We start from the raw sequence: 15,448 nt of genomic DNA on the forward strand, positions 1-15,448 counted from the left end.
GAATATAGTTTTCGTTAGCCATTTTTAAAAGTACACCAATACAGTCACTTCACGAAATACCTAAGTTCACAAAGCACTAAAATGTCCATCACAACACATGTACCAAGATGATCACGTCGAGATCAAAGATTTGGCAGTTTGGTAAGGTACCTACTAAGAAAACTTGTTTATATTAAAACAACTCAAGAACGAAACTAACACACAATTACTAACAAGGGAGCGTTATGAAATCGAACCGCCGAAAACATGAGCAAGATAACTTGTCGAGATAACGTCTAAGTAACAACTAATCCCTGATTTCCACAATTCGGATTGCCGGGCTTCGCAGGTAAGCTTGGCGGGATAACGGTGCAGGAGTTGCAGGACCCATAACGGTTTGCAACATGGTAAATGGCTATTAATAGCTAATACTCGGGCCTAACCTAACAATATTCGGGCACCGCCAAACAAATAAAATAAAGACGGATAAAAACAAAAGGCTAGTGCCGACAAAGAAAGGTACAATTTCTGCTTTTACCTTTTAAAAGGCTAATCCGTTACGGTCATTAAAAAAAAACAATGTTATGACGTGGTCAAGTCAGATGTGCACATGGCGTACGGTAAAGCTTAAAATTGAATATATATTTATATTTCATTATTTACATGTAGCCTTGGGCGAATGTAAGACACGGGCCCTACATCACAGTCACACAGTGTTATGTAGTACTTAGTATAGCCAGTATCGTCACAGCGGGTAAGTAAAAAAAAAATTTCGCTTAAACATTCTTTCCAAATCAATCGCAAGATTTCACGAAAAAAATTATACATGTTATTAAAATAAAAGCAAAATACCAACAGTAAAAAATATTAGAAACGCGACGGATTTTATAATTCGTAACGAGTACTATTTGAATCAAAAGAAGATTACAAAAAGCCTTAAATTACTAATCTGCCAAACTGCAGTACAGTTTGTTGGCACAACATATCAAATTTGAAGCACATCATGTCAAAAATATTAAAATATTATATATGGCCATCCCGAAATTCCCGAACATTTATTATATCTTGATTAGATAGTGATTTGTATACAAAAACGATTTCAAATAACCGTGCAAATTTGCTGGCATTATCAGGCATGTTGGCAAGAGGCCTGATAAGGTGTCCTTAGTTCCTTGGAGCTTGGGACGGATGCTACCTGCGTAGACACACGCACACGCACTGGCACCGTCTCGCTTCCAACCAATTGTGACGCAACCAAAAGTGGGCGCAGCGGCGTAAATTTTGGCGATGAAACTCTGGGTCCATGGGGTCCCAGCGCGTACATTTTTTTTGTAGAAATCGCGATGCGTCTGGTTGACGTTACTGGTGATCGAAGAGCTGGCGGCTTCCTAGCACAACGTAGCAGCATTGCGATACAACGAAGAAATGCCGCCAGCATCCTTGGTACAGTCAGCGTCAAATACATTGTAGCAGTCACACGCAACCAAACCTTTGTAGCAACCAAAGTAGCCAAATAGTTCGGTACACCATATATTTAGTATGGTGTACCGAACTATTTGGCCACTTTGACTGCTACAATGTATTTGACGCTGACTGTACAATGCCTCAAGGGCCTATTTTAGATATAAGCTAGTTATAGTAATCATCTGTATATATCCATTATGTATATTGTAATTATGAAATATAAATAGATATCACAAATTGTTTCAAGAAAAAAAGAAAACTAATATAAATTCAGATAATCAGAGCGTGACGGATGGTAATTAGAATTACATCATTTCGTAATTGAGATAATGATGTTTGCTATTCTAATCACATGTGTTAGTGAAAGTTAGTGAAGTGTCACATGTGTTAGAGGAGCGGCACTGGATTTACTTAAGTCCTACTTAAATGGTAGAATACAAAGGGTCGATGTGAATGGACAGCGATCACCGGGGTCATTGGTCTCTATGGGTGTACCACAGGGGTCAACATTGGGACCTTTCCTGTTCCTTATCTACATAAATGACTTGCCATTCCTTGTAAAGACCCACCATGATATAGTATTGTTTGCAGACGACACTTCACTTATTTTCAAAGTCAAACGACAGCAACAAGCTTACAATGATGTAAACGATGCTATTTCTAAAGTAGTAAATTGGTTCAATGTTAATAATTTATTGTTAAATGAGAATAAGACTAAATGTATTAAGTTTGTCACTAGTAATGTAAGGCATGTACAAACAAGTGTCATTGTGAAGGATGAGGAATTGGAATTAGTTGATAGTACAGTTTTTCTTGGTATAACTTTAGATTCTAAACTCCAGTGGGGTCCCCATATTGCTACTCTTTCGAATAGACTGAGTTCTGCAGCTTTTGCAGTAAGCAAAATCCGTCAGTTAACTGATATCAAAACAGCTCGATTAGTATATTTTAGTTACTTCCATAGCATTATGTCATATGGTATTTTACTGTGGGGTGGTGCTTCAGAGATAAATACCATTTTTGTTCTGCAGAAGAGGGCTATTCGAGCAATATATAAAATGAACCATAGAGACTCACTGAGAGGTAAATTTAAGGAAATTGACATCATGACAGTGCACTGTCAATACATTTATGAGAATATTCTGTATGTGCATAAAAATATTGCCGATTTTAAGAAAAATTGTGACATTCATAATATTAATACTAGAAATAAACATAAGCTCGCCGTGCCCTTCACTCGGCTCCATAAAATTAAAAAATCATTCATGGGTAATTGTGTGAGATTTTATAATAAACTTCCAAACCGTATTACTGAGTTACCAATTAATAAATTTAAGAATCATGTAAAGCGTAAACTTATTTCTAAAGCTTATTATACCACACAAGACTACATGAATGATAAAACAACGTGGGATTAATTGTGATTCGAAATTATTAATTATTTATTATATTTGAATAATGATGATGAAATGGATATTCCAATGCATGTATTTCCTTTGTTGTTTTTATTATATTTGTTTGACATTTAGAATTTATTCTAGAAACAATCTAGACTAGTATTTTTTATACATTTTTTTTTTGTATGACTGTATTTTGTGAAACTTTTAGTATTAAATTTGATCTATGAATTATATTCATTAGTATTATATATGGAATAATATTTACAACATCAATAAATTGCTCTGATAATTAGATTAAGATAATTATATGTAATACTGTCTTACTATTCATAAGTGCTTGTTGCTAGGCCTACATGAATAAAGTATATTTGAATTGAATTGAATTGAATTGAAAGGCACACCACATTCAACCAAAATAAGATGATCTCCATTCAAGCTTGGTTTTTTTTTTTTTTTTTTTTTTTTTTTTTTTTTTTTTTTTTTTTTTTTTTTTACTGTGCTCCTCCAACATTATCGGAGACTTTGGGTTTCCTAGTTTCTCTTTCATTCCAGTTCTCTCTTTTATGCTTCTCGTACTTTTATGCTACATACTTGTTCTTTCTTTCTTTCATCTTCTTTTATACTTTTCTGAGTGGGATTCTCAGCTAGCTTTATATTTATTCATATTTCTAGGTTGACAATAAAATAAAACAGGCATGAGGGGATGCTTTTGGGGTGGGGGGGGGTGTATTTTCTGGAGGTGGGTATTTTCAGTACTTTTTATTAATGTTTTATTTACTTATGCTAATTACATTTTAACTTCTTATTTCTATTGTAAGGTTTTACATATTCTTATCTACTATGTACATATTCATTTTCTTTTTATGACAGTTCCCCTATATTTGTCAAAATATATGACTATCATATTTGCTTGTGCTCTTTATTTATTTCTTTTACGAACAATATTTATTACCTTTTTGCAGTATGCTATAAACAATTTTCTTTCTGTACCTAACATTATAGTTGCTAGGTTTTGCGGTCTTATTTCAATTTGCATTTCCTGCTCTATGTTAAATCGTTCCCTGGCAAATATTGGACACTCAGTTACCAAGTGCAACACTGTCTCCTCGACTTCTGGGTCGCAGGTACACGATGGGTTATCCTTACACTTGTATTGGTACAAGTATGAGGAGAACCCGCCGTGCCCTGTCATAAGCTGGGTGGTTTCAGCCTCAACCTTCATTTTCTTTACTACCCTGTACGCCGCCAGCGCGTCAGGGAAGAACGTTTTTGTCACCGAGGCCGTTTCTCCCGTCACGTACCGCTGGTTCCATTCACTCATGGTCTGTATCCGCAGGTTTCGTTTCACGAAAGATATGGGGCACATACTGTAGTCGGGACTTTTCTTTAACTTCAGAGCAGCCGCTTTCGCCAACTCGTCCGCTCTCTCATTTCCCGGCAGTCCAGCGTGTGCCTTGATCCAAAAGAGGGAGAGATTTTTGTTTTGGTCTTTACAGCGCTTTATCATCTCCCTGCTTTCGACTGCCAGGGGATGTCGAGAGTTCGGGTTAACAGTGGCCTGCAATGCCGCCATTGAGTCGCTGAAGATTCCGATTTGGGTAGTAGCAGTAGCCCTTTCTGCTTCTTTTGTCGCGCGATTTAAGGCCAGGAGTTCGGCCTGATATACTGTGCAGTAGCTGGACAGTGCAAGTTTGATGGCTTTGGTCTCGCTGGCGTCCTTCCATATGGATAGCGCCGCGCCTACCTTACCATCAATCCTGCTGCCGTCCGTGTATATCCGCATTTGCAGCTTTTCACAATCTTGGTACTGCTCCTCACCGCATATACGTTCGAAGGTAATTTCTTCCCGTTCTGCCGGATGTGGTGCTTTTACGGCTGGTGTCATAGCTTCGATCTCTCTGTCCTCCAGCGCCACTGGAGCACGGGCTCCCTTCTTGGTTTCATATAATGAAGCCATCTCACGGACTCGGAGGTCTAGGGGGAGCAGTCCGGATAACAGTAGCGCTGAATTCAGAGAGACTGTACGGTATGCTTTACACAACTTTTGTGCAAAACCCCTTTGAACCGCTTTTAACTGCTTTATGACTCCCAGCTTTTTCACGGCAGGAGCCCATGCACTTGCTGCGTACATGATAGTTGGTTCAATTGCTGCTGTATATATTAGTCTAATAATTTCCGGGTGTAAGCCCCATCCTACACGGGCGGTTTGGTATTGGTTGCGAGCGCAAGGTCAGGTAAATCTGGCGCCGTAACTACTTGCTACCGCTATCAATGGAAATACTAACTTACTAAGATCAACCATAGGGCCTACCCCGAATACCGAATTCTCTTTTACTCCAATTAAGGCTTGAGTAGAATGACAGAGAAAAATACTGAAAAACTTCGGTGTTCGTAGTAGGCCCTCAACAATGATTTTCGATAGATCTGGGCTATAACCGCGAAAATCGAAGTTCGTCAATTGCGGGCATTTTTCTGTGACTCTAATTACGTCTTAGTGAGAATAAAAGAGAAAGATCCCCGCAATTTGCGAATTTCGGTTACGCGGTAGGCCCCCTGATTGCAGTATAAGGGTTACGAATTGTTGATTAACGGTGGACGATGGTATGGTACTAACAGCAACAATTTTTGACCATGGATAGGTCTTATGCCGTTACAATAAGAGTTACGAATTGTCCGTTAACAGTGTGAATGATACAATGGGCTTTGCTCGGGTTACGTGTGTTTAGTCTGTGGTCTGTGGTGTCAGACTGAGATCGTGTGTATTGTTATTTATTTGTGTGTTCTAAGCCGTGATAATGCATATTACTTTGAAGAAATCGGTGGAAATGAGGAAAAAGTGAGTTTTTATTAATTATTTTATCTAAAAATTTAAAAATGTATAACGGGTGTAATTTAATTCCGGAACATTGAGTGATAAGTAGATTAAATATTTACATTTGTTTAAAACGGTAAATCTGCAACTTTTATAAAAACAACTTCCGTAATTCGTTTTTAAATTGACTTCATTCTAAACAAGGTACTTGGAAGTGAAATGACTCATAAGCCAAGTTCGCAATCTATAATTATGTTTTCGATTTTGTACTAAACTGTTAAAAAAATTTATCTAGTGTTTTTTTTTTGTGTATTTTTTATGATTCAAATAATGTTAAAAATTGTACAACTCAACTGAGGGGCAGCGATATATGAAAATAAAACGTAACTGTATTGTAATTTCATCCTTCCAGATACTCTTGGATGGAGACAGGCACAACAATCTTCGCATTCCTGAACCTCGTAAGTTGTTTTACTTACTACCTAATTATATTATTATATTTAATAACTTCTGGATGAGACAGGACCGGGATAAGTGGTGTACTACTACTGTGTAGTGGGCGATAAATTCATAATAATTCATAATTCTTATTGATTTATATGCGAAAAAAGGAGTTACAATCGTTGGTACATTGTATTTTCAAGAAAGTCCATCCTCTTAGCCGTCCATACACAGCATGCAAATCTTACTAACTAGCCTAAATATAAAATATTACAATATATTACAATTAATATTCTTTATTGCTCACCAATATGAAAAGAACATAATAACATACAAATTAAACACACAACTTAGAGCGATCTCTTCCAGACAACCTTAGGGTAGTGGAGACAAGGTAAATAAAACCGGCCAAGAGCATGTCGGGCCACGCTCAGTATTTTATACCTGCAGCCTATGGATCAACTTTACTCAAAAAACTTACAGCGCCCTACGCGTGCAATGTAATAATGCGTTTAGGATGCTGTTGGGGCTGCCCCACTATTGCAGCGCCAGCGGTATGTTCGCGGAGGCGCGCACCGACGGCTTCCACGCCATCATGCGCAAGCGGGTGGTGCCGCTGGTGCGGCGCGTGCGCGGCAGCGCCAACAGTATCCTTGCCACAGTCGCGGACAGGGTAGATGGCGCTTTCTGGCAGTACTACATTATAAAAAGTTACTAATATAATATAGAAATTCAATTCTGAAATAAATGTTTATTTAATTTAATAAACTGACCATTCAGGCCATTGTTAGACTTTGTTATAATGACTACCGGTCCGGCGTAGTGGGTAGTGACTCTGCCTATGAAGCCAATGGTGCTGGGTTCGAATCCCGGTAAGGGCATATATTTGTGTGATGAGCACAGATATTTGTTCCTGATCCTGAGTCATGGATGTCATTTGTATATTATATATATCGTTGTCTGAGTACCTACAATACAAGCCTCTTTGAGCTTACCGTGGGACTTAGTCAATTTGTGTAAGAGTTTCCCTATAATATTTCTTTTTCTTCTTCCTCGCGTTGTCCCGGCATTTGCCACGGCTCATGGGAGCCTGGGGTCCGCTTGACAACTAATCCCAAGATTTGGCGTAGGCACTAGTTTTTACGAAAGCGACTGCCATCAGACCTTCCAACCCAGAGGATAAACTAGGCCTTGTTGGGATTAGTCCGGTTTCCTCACGATGTTTTCCTTCACCGAAAAGCGACTGGTAAATATCAAATGATATTTCGTACATAAGTTCCGAAAAACTCATTGGTACGAGCTGGGGTTTGAACCCGCGACCTCCGGATTGCAAGTCGCACGCTCTTACCGCTAGGCCACCAGCGCTTATCCCTATAGTTTCCCTATAATATTTATTTATTTATAATAAAGTATACGAGTTATCAGTCTAGTAGACGGGTACAATGAAGTCGCGGTTCGTTGAATGCGTGACGCGTTGCGTATGAGGAAAAATATGACATTAAATTACTTTTGCGCAGCATTGGATCTTGAAAGCCGGTCTTGAGGGTTCTGGGGGAAATCCTACTGCGACCGTCACTTTATAAGGAATGTTTCTGTTTCTGCATTTAGTAAAAACCATGAATTGAATTGACTTTGTGAACTATTGTATTTTTTTTTGTTGGTCGCATAAATCATCGATAAGTATGATACATGCATATTTATATTTACAGAGAAAGATAGTTTATTTTGTTCGGGGCAAGAGAAAAAGTATGTGGATTATAAAAGTGTTTTATTTACCCCAATGTTTATCTCCAACTAATCTTAAATAAATTACCCACTTCAAATCCAACTTGCCGCGACTCGCGTGATGGGTTATTGTGCATTTCATTTCATATGAACTATATTGAGCCGCAAAAATTAGTAAAATTTTCTTTCTTTCTTAAAACCAAGTTCCTGCCTCCACAGTAGAGTTAGTGCACTTTAAGATCTATGGCCTTTATGGACTTTCACGGCCTCCTAGCTTAGTAAGTAGTGATCCTGCCTACGAAGCAGGAGTTGCGGGTTTTAATCCTGGCAAGGAAATTTATTTGTGTGTTTATCACAAATATTTGTTGCCAAGTTATGGATGTTTTTAATGTATTTATAGATTATAACTTTATAGTACCCATAGAGCTTACTTAACTACCATGCGCTTGCGAGCCGCATCTCTGGTGCGACGCGTGCGCGCCAGCTCCAACAGCGTCCTGGCAATGATTGCGGACAAGTTTTGCCCGTACATGTCATTTTGCTGTGGACTCCATGCGCCCGGCAGCGCTGTGGTTAACCAGTTAACCACTGATGATAAGATGATAACATTAAAAACTTTTATTTTGTTTGTATTATTTTATTGTATTAATGCATGTGTACTCGTATTTGTAGAATAGTGTTTAAGTCTAGTGTTCCAAATTAATATGTATGAGTCATTATGTTACTCGAAATAAACGAATTTTAATTTAATTTAATTTAATAAAACAAGCCTTACTGAGCTTATTGTGGGACTAAGTCGATTTGTGTAATATTGTCCGTATAAAATTTATTTATTATTTATGTAATCACATGATCACTTTGATCAGAACGTCGTATTTGTACTTACATTAAGATATATCTATGTTTATCTACCCTCAGACACCACAGTTAACAAATACAGCGAATTTAAATTTTTGCATACAAAGCTTATTTTTGCGCCATTTTATGTGTTTTATAAGCTGGACCTATATAAACTAATTACAGACATAGATATACCTCATGCCATTGTATGTACTAAGTTTCATTAGAACCCAACACGTCTTCGAGCAACACCGGCTTCTGACACGTCGTAAGGGAGGATCCTAAGCGATATCTTACCGTACAAATCTTTGTGCCATTTTTTGCGGGGGGAAACGTGCACACAGTCGCACTTCTCACTCACTACATACAAAATCCAATCTGTAATGACGACACAAATACATAGAACATGACACACGTCAAAGACAAATCTTGCACACCTCGATCTCTTTTTGTGTATGGACGAGTCACAACATGCATCGCCAGTTGTGCCAATGCTTTGGCAGAGGGGAAATAGTATGAATGCCGTCTCCCTTCCCTGTGTTGCTCGAAACAACACCGTAGTCTTAAAATAAGAACGTGAAATTCCGCCGAGCTTACTGCGGACTATTAATCCTTTTGACATGTAACATTGGTTTTCTGAATAATTATATTTGACTCTTCCAGATTTCAGCTAGCTGCGGAATGTTTATATGCCTGAACGTACTGATCATGTACGTGTCCGAGGCGATCACTCACACCGACAAGATCGACACATTCATGTGGTCCGCGTGTATCGGCACGAACTTCCTTGCCATTGTGTCCTGGGTGTTTGCGATGCTGCTTTACCTTGGCATATACCGGGTAAAAATCCATATTTTTTTTATGAAATATATGTATTTACATCACAAATAATTAAGTAATATTTCTAAAGATATGTAAAATATGTAAATATTATATATAATTATAATTAATATTATAAAAAAGACATATAAGGAGCTTAACAAGTGCATTGTTATATATTTAAATAATTCCTTTAACTTCGGGGTATGGTTTTTTTAATACAAGTAATTGGTTGTTGTGGCACGGGCATTACATTTAACTCAACTAAACAATTGAAAACTATGACATATCAATGTCATTTCGAACATCGATCGTAAGAAATAGTACCAGCGTTTAATAGGGAAGGTGTAAACTGGTACTAAACTCTAATCAATATCCTAAACCAGCCCTTGAGGAAGTAACTTAATTTAAACTCAGGAATCTACCCTTGAAATTAACGAATAAAAACATGGTGTAGTATAATTTATATTTCGTAAAATACTTAATCTGATTTACTTAGTTTCTTCGTTGCATCGTTTCTTAGATTTATATAGTTTCATTTCATCGTTTTATATATTTAATATTTCTATTGTAGAACAAGCCGTGCTTCATACTAGCCTACTGCGTGTTTGGAGCCGTCGTGGTAATTTCAACAGTTTCCGGACTAGTGGTCATCCATCAACAGAAGTATTTGTACATGGCACAGAAATTACGAGAAGTTTTCTGTGAATATTATGAGGCCGTTGTCTATTCTACTGTTGGAATTTGCGGTACCTATCGACGTGATTATTATTATTAATTTTCTTTAATGACTATATAATAATTAATAATAATTCAGCCTATATACGTCCCACTGCTGGGCACAGGCCTCCTCTCATGCGCGAAAGGGCTCGGGCTATAGTCCCCACGCTAGCCCAATGCGGATTGGGGACTTCACATACACCTTTGAATTTCTTCGCAGATGTATATTATGCAGGTTTCCTCACGATGTTTTCCTTCACCGAAAAGCTAGTGGTAAATATCAAATGATATTTCGTACATAAGTTCCGAAAAACTCATTGGTTCGAGCCAGGATTTGAACCCACGACCTCCGGATTGAAATTCGGACGTCATATCCACTCGGCCACCACCGCTTTAATGACTATTTAAATTATTATTTTTTTAAGTACCTAGGCCTCAAGGCCTCTTTCTCAAGTCAACACAATATTTGCAGTGCCATATATTATAACAGCCAATACCCGGATGAACATAATAATAAAATATAGAATTATTAAAATATAATAGAGATGTATAGTCTAGGGTTAATAAAACATTTGGAGATGTAAAAGGTCTCCAATGTAGCAGAAAATAATAATAGGTACTGATACAATTTGTGTGTGAAGTCTCTCCAACCGTCAAAATGAAATTATGTGTATGAAATAAAATATCCACATCATCTTTAACACCTTGCCTAGTTCATCCACCTGTTCTAATAAATAATCACATTTTAAGAAATCATCGCTATGTTATGCCATTAACGATTATCAAAACATATTTTCTAGCTATTTCGGGGCATGGTAGTGCCCCCGCTAAGACAGGCCAAGCTTAGTGCAAGGAACTTTTGTCGAAGCGCTTCGTCGTTTTTTTGAACCCTAATAACTTGGGTTTAGATTATACCAGATAAACTAAATTCTCGGGATAGAATGTCGATAGATATTTCTTTGTATGCAATTTAAGTCTCTTTTTTAAACTGATTGTGGTAACTATGATGAAATACTAATCTTTTTTTAATTTTTGTTTCAGTGTTGTATGCGTTAATGCTTACTATGATCTGCCGGACCTGGATTTTGATGACATCTTGGCCTTCAGGCGATCGTAGGAAACTTTTTAATGATTACTATGAATCAGACTGGACAATTGACTGAAAGTTGATTAGCTAATTTGCTAAAGAGAAATAAGTAAAAAAAAACTGCAGTTACGGTGGTATGAATGTAAAGAGACTGAAGGTTTCGCTTCTGGTAAAAAAGAAGTGAAATAAATACATGTAAAAGAACTGACAACCTATTTTTCTTTGTATGTGTAATATAAGCTAACAGATTTATATGTTGGATTTTTTTTTATCGTTGATGTTCACTGTGATAAAGCAATAAAATGCTTATTTATGTTGTAATACTGATTTTACATCACTATCTGTATCACATCAACATTGACAAGTACAACACGTCCCAAACTTAAAATTATAGGAACAATTATCTATCCGCAAAAAAAAAAAGTTGGAACACTTGGACGATAGAACTTCCGGGTCTCTTTGTGGATTATATTCTTAGTAATTTAATTATTTAACAGAGCATTATAATATCATATTATCATAACGAACAAATAGCATGTTTGATAAAATTAAACACGCAAATATTTATTTAAACGTTTTTATTTAATACCCAATTAATTAACAAAGCATTGTACAACGTTCACAAACATCAAAAATCCTATAAAATAAATTCCACGTCATAATAATTGTACAACATTTAAAGCGTTCATAATTGATCGATAGTGGCACATTTATGTAAAGGAGTACTCACACATAGACAGATATAGAATAGGAATAGTTTAGTAGACAAATATATTGGTCGCAACAAGAATATAGAGTATATATTATATAGACAGTAATGCAGGTATAAATATTACAAATTTCTTTACCCTTTGTAACTCGGTTTGAATAAAATATTGTTAATAATAGGTTTTAAATGTACCTACTAATAAGAAATTTAATATGGAAAATGATTATCTATTTAAGGAGCAAACATTATATTTCTGGAAAAAATAAATGGATTATATCAATTTCGTAAAAAAATAAGGACGTACCTGATACTTTTTATGTATACCAACATATGTTACGTTCCTTGTAATTTATTTGTATTTCAAAAAATATAAAATCATTTCAATGTAGAAAAAACTTTAGTTGTTAACATCTCATAAACAGTTTTGAAAATATTTATTTTATCAAAAAGTCACTTTACTAAAGAATTGAAAGAAATTTGTGTGAATACGCCTCTAATTCTTTAACACATATAAAACATTTCTATATGCCTAGATATATGAGTTCAAGTATCTCGTAAATTTCTAGGTATAATATAGGTAAATAGGTACATAGATCAATAAGAAGGGTTCAGAGAATAGTAAGTATCTATATGTGCGTCTGTAGTAAATACATACGATATGTTTAATATGTAGATAGATTATACTTCTAGGATTCTAACGAAGTAGCCTAAAGATATGAAAGTTTTTTATATATTTCCTGAGAAGAAATTGGACTGTTTATTTAATGGTTTTTAACGATATAAGATAAAAAATAAGTGGTAGAAATAACGTGAATTCCTAGTGGTCACAAATATTTCAGATGCATTTCAGTACCCCTAGTGTAAATAAATTCGATTTCGAAACGTGACGTACGCGTTTGCGTTTAGTCTCATTTTGTATTGGATTTAGAAAGAGCGCGCCAAGCGGGACGTTTTGGAAACTCAAAATCCTATACAAAATGAGACTTAGCGCAAACGCGTTCGTCACGTTATGATGTCGATTAAATTTACACTAGGGGTACAGAATACCAAAATTGCTGAAATAGTTAAAAAATATATTTATTAAGTTATCAGTTTTGTTTTAGATCAGAAATAAAAAGACAGTCTATTTTCTTCTCCAATATAATAACATGGACATTAATCTAAACTAATTAAAGCGAAGGACGTATTATTGTCTTCTTTTATTTGGTACCTAAACTGGTCTTAAACAATATAACTCAAAATAGGACAAATGAGTTTTATCGAACTTGGCTGACACTGCCGTGCCTCTTCACTTTTAGTTACATATTGGTACATAAGGTACACAAGGATTTTATAAAAAAAATTGAAGTTAATTTTTTGACTGAAAAACAAGTCTCTTTCGTGTGTACGGGATGTACACTCACGGACATTAATTGATAGATGTCAAACTAATTTTGTTACTTTAATAGCTCAGAACGTCCAGTATAAAATGAGCTCTAAGCTCTAAATGGCTCAACAATTAAAGTCCGTGACCTTACATAGTATATTAGGACATACACATTAACGAGAGGCGAATAGGGCTCAGCATGAAGGTGGCCAGCCAACCGTGTGGTATCAAACAAAATAGTTAATACTATTTATACTCGTCATAAATATGTTTGGGATGATGTCTGACTAGCTAATCACACAAAACAGATGAGTGAAATAGGTATAAAATACTCGTAAAAAGTTTTTGTGACAACGGTTGCTAGAGATAGACTCATGGGGAATGAAATGGGTGAGTACTCAAAGTATTGTATATGTACGTTCCTATCCAAATGTACACATTAAGGGTGGATTTAGTGAAAAATCGTCATACAAATGCAGCTAATTTATAGTGTAATCGATATTACATTCTAATTTATTAATAACTGCTTTCAAGCAGTTGTAAGATTCTCAAGTGGCACAAATTAGAATAATAATTTTATTAAATAGGTATTAAAAGAATTGTTGCAGAATATATGACAAGCTTTAAGTGTAAAATTAATCAAGGAGTTGAAAGTAAAATAATAAATATATCGGTTTCTGTGCCTACATCAAAAAAATATCCTTACATCTAATAAATGGAAGACAATACTTATAATTAAAATTAACTTCGTTATATTACAACTGTTTTACTATAGAATAAATTCAATACATTTATTGTATTAGTTTCGATTCAACTGATATGGTTAAGCTTCGAGTTTCACAACCAGTTTTTTTGATATATTCAATTTGATGTCAGTAGAAAACTAATAAACACAATTTTGAAATGAACACTCGTTTGATTGCAGCTCCTGGTTCTTGCTTGCTATAATGAAAGTTATGATGAAATAAGAAATCATATAAGAAATATTCAGCCTAAAGTTCAAAACATTATTTTTAAAAAAGCGGTCCGCGAAAAACGAATGAAATTTCTTTATCTGCCACTTTATTATACATATGGTTATTATTTATAAGACTACCGGCACCGCATTGTTTTTAGTATTCTTACGTTGTAATGTATTTAATTTATATTTTAAGAGTTAAGTTTAAGGGTCCACTGAAAATCAGCGTCGTTGCACACGTGCTGAGTGGTATCCTCTTTGGGATAGCAAATTACTAATGTCAAATGTTAATTTTAAGATTGTGGTGTGTTGTTCCAAATAATTTATTTTAATTTCATTTCCTTTCATTTTCATTCATTTCATTTCATATTGCTCGAATATGCAAAAGCGATAGAGAGACAGGTAACGAAATTTCGTTTTTCGCTGTAGGTCTTCAGAGTTTTGCCCTTTGCGTGCTATCTTAGGTATAATAACACTTGTTTGACAGTTTGATTATGTAACGATTTTAGCAACAATAGTTTTACAAAATATTTTACTCACAAAAACACGTAAAAACTAGCTTTTAAGACCGGATAATAAAATAATATAGAAATAATTTGTTTAACTTGGCGGACACACTACTGTGTCCATATATTTGTTTACCTACTCTTTTGATGATTTTGTTTTACCAGGAGCTGACGCTGTTAAAAAAAATCTAAATTAATATTGAATATTTCTAACAAAATATCTAGGTACCATAAAACCCTAAAAAGGCCAATCTATACCTATTAATAAAGTAATATAATAATCGTATCTACATTATATTAACACTTCCTATAAGACATCAGTTATTTAATAATAATAACATCTATGATATTTATATGTATCAACACCAATGTTTACAATCAACTAGTTACAAAACTACGTACATTTTATATATTTTTTATATATTTATGTTTTCAAAAAAAATGTATCGGACTCCTTCATTTTCTAGAATATAACTGTAGAAAAATCTGCAATAGTTTTAAAATAATGATCCAAAGTGTATAATATAGATATTATAATTGAGTAAAACACGTTATAAAATTAGTAAGCCCACTATAAATAAATATAATATAAATACAATGTTGTTTCAGAGGTTGTAAACTA

The 15,448-nt window shown here is 35.2% G+C and overlaps 1 protein-coding gene across 1 annotated transcript; it reads left to right on the plus strand.

The window, feature by feature from the left end:
- The first annotated feature begins 5,541 nt into the window (after positions 1–5,541).
- LOC133525439 (uncharacterized) lies at positions 5,542–11,442 on the plus strand. The gene is made up of 5 exons (XM_061861694.1): positions 5,542–5,679; positions 6,068–6,116; positions 9,325–9,501; positions 10,055–10,229; positions 11,242–11,442. Exons 1-5 carry the CDS (start codon positions 5,639–5,641, stop codon positions 11,361–11,363), a joined length of 564 nt encoding a protein of 187 aa, XP_061717678.1. The 5' UTR covers positions 5,542–5,638; the 3' UTR covers positions 11,364–11,442.
- The last annotated feature ends 4,006 nt before the right edge of the window (positions 11,443–15,448 follow it).

The sequence above is a fragment of the Cydia pomonella genome, chromosome 15 (assembly GCF_033807575.1).
Source record: "Cydia pomonella isolate Wapato2018A chromosome 15, ilCydPomo1, whole genome shotgun sequence".
NCBI classification, from domain to species: Eukaryota; Metazoa; Arthropoda; class Insecta; order Lepidoptera; family Tortricidae; genus Cydia; species Cydia pomonella.

Excerpts from the sequence above, each read along its gene's own strand:
- LOC133525439 (XM_061861694.1), top strand. The coding sequence starts at position 5,639 with ATGCATATTACTTTGAAGAAATCGGTGGAAATGAGGAAAAA. Across the intron at positions 5,680-6,067 it reads TCGGTGGAAATGAGGAAAAA|ATACTCTTGGATGGAGACAG; the intron begins GTGAGTTTTTAT and ends TCATCCTTCCAG. Across the intron at positions 9,502-10,054 it reads TTTACCTTGGCATATACCGG|AACAAGCCGTGCTTCATACT; the intron begins GTAAAAATCCAT and ends TTTCTATTGTAG.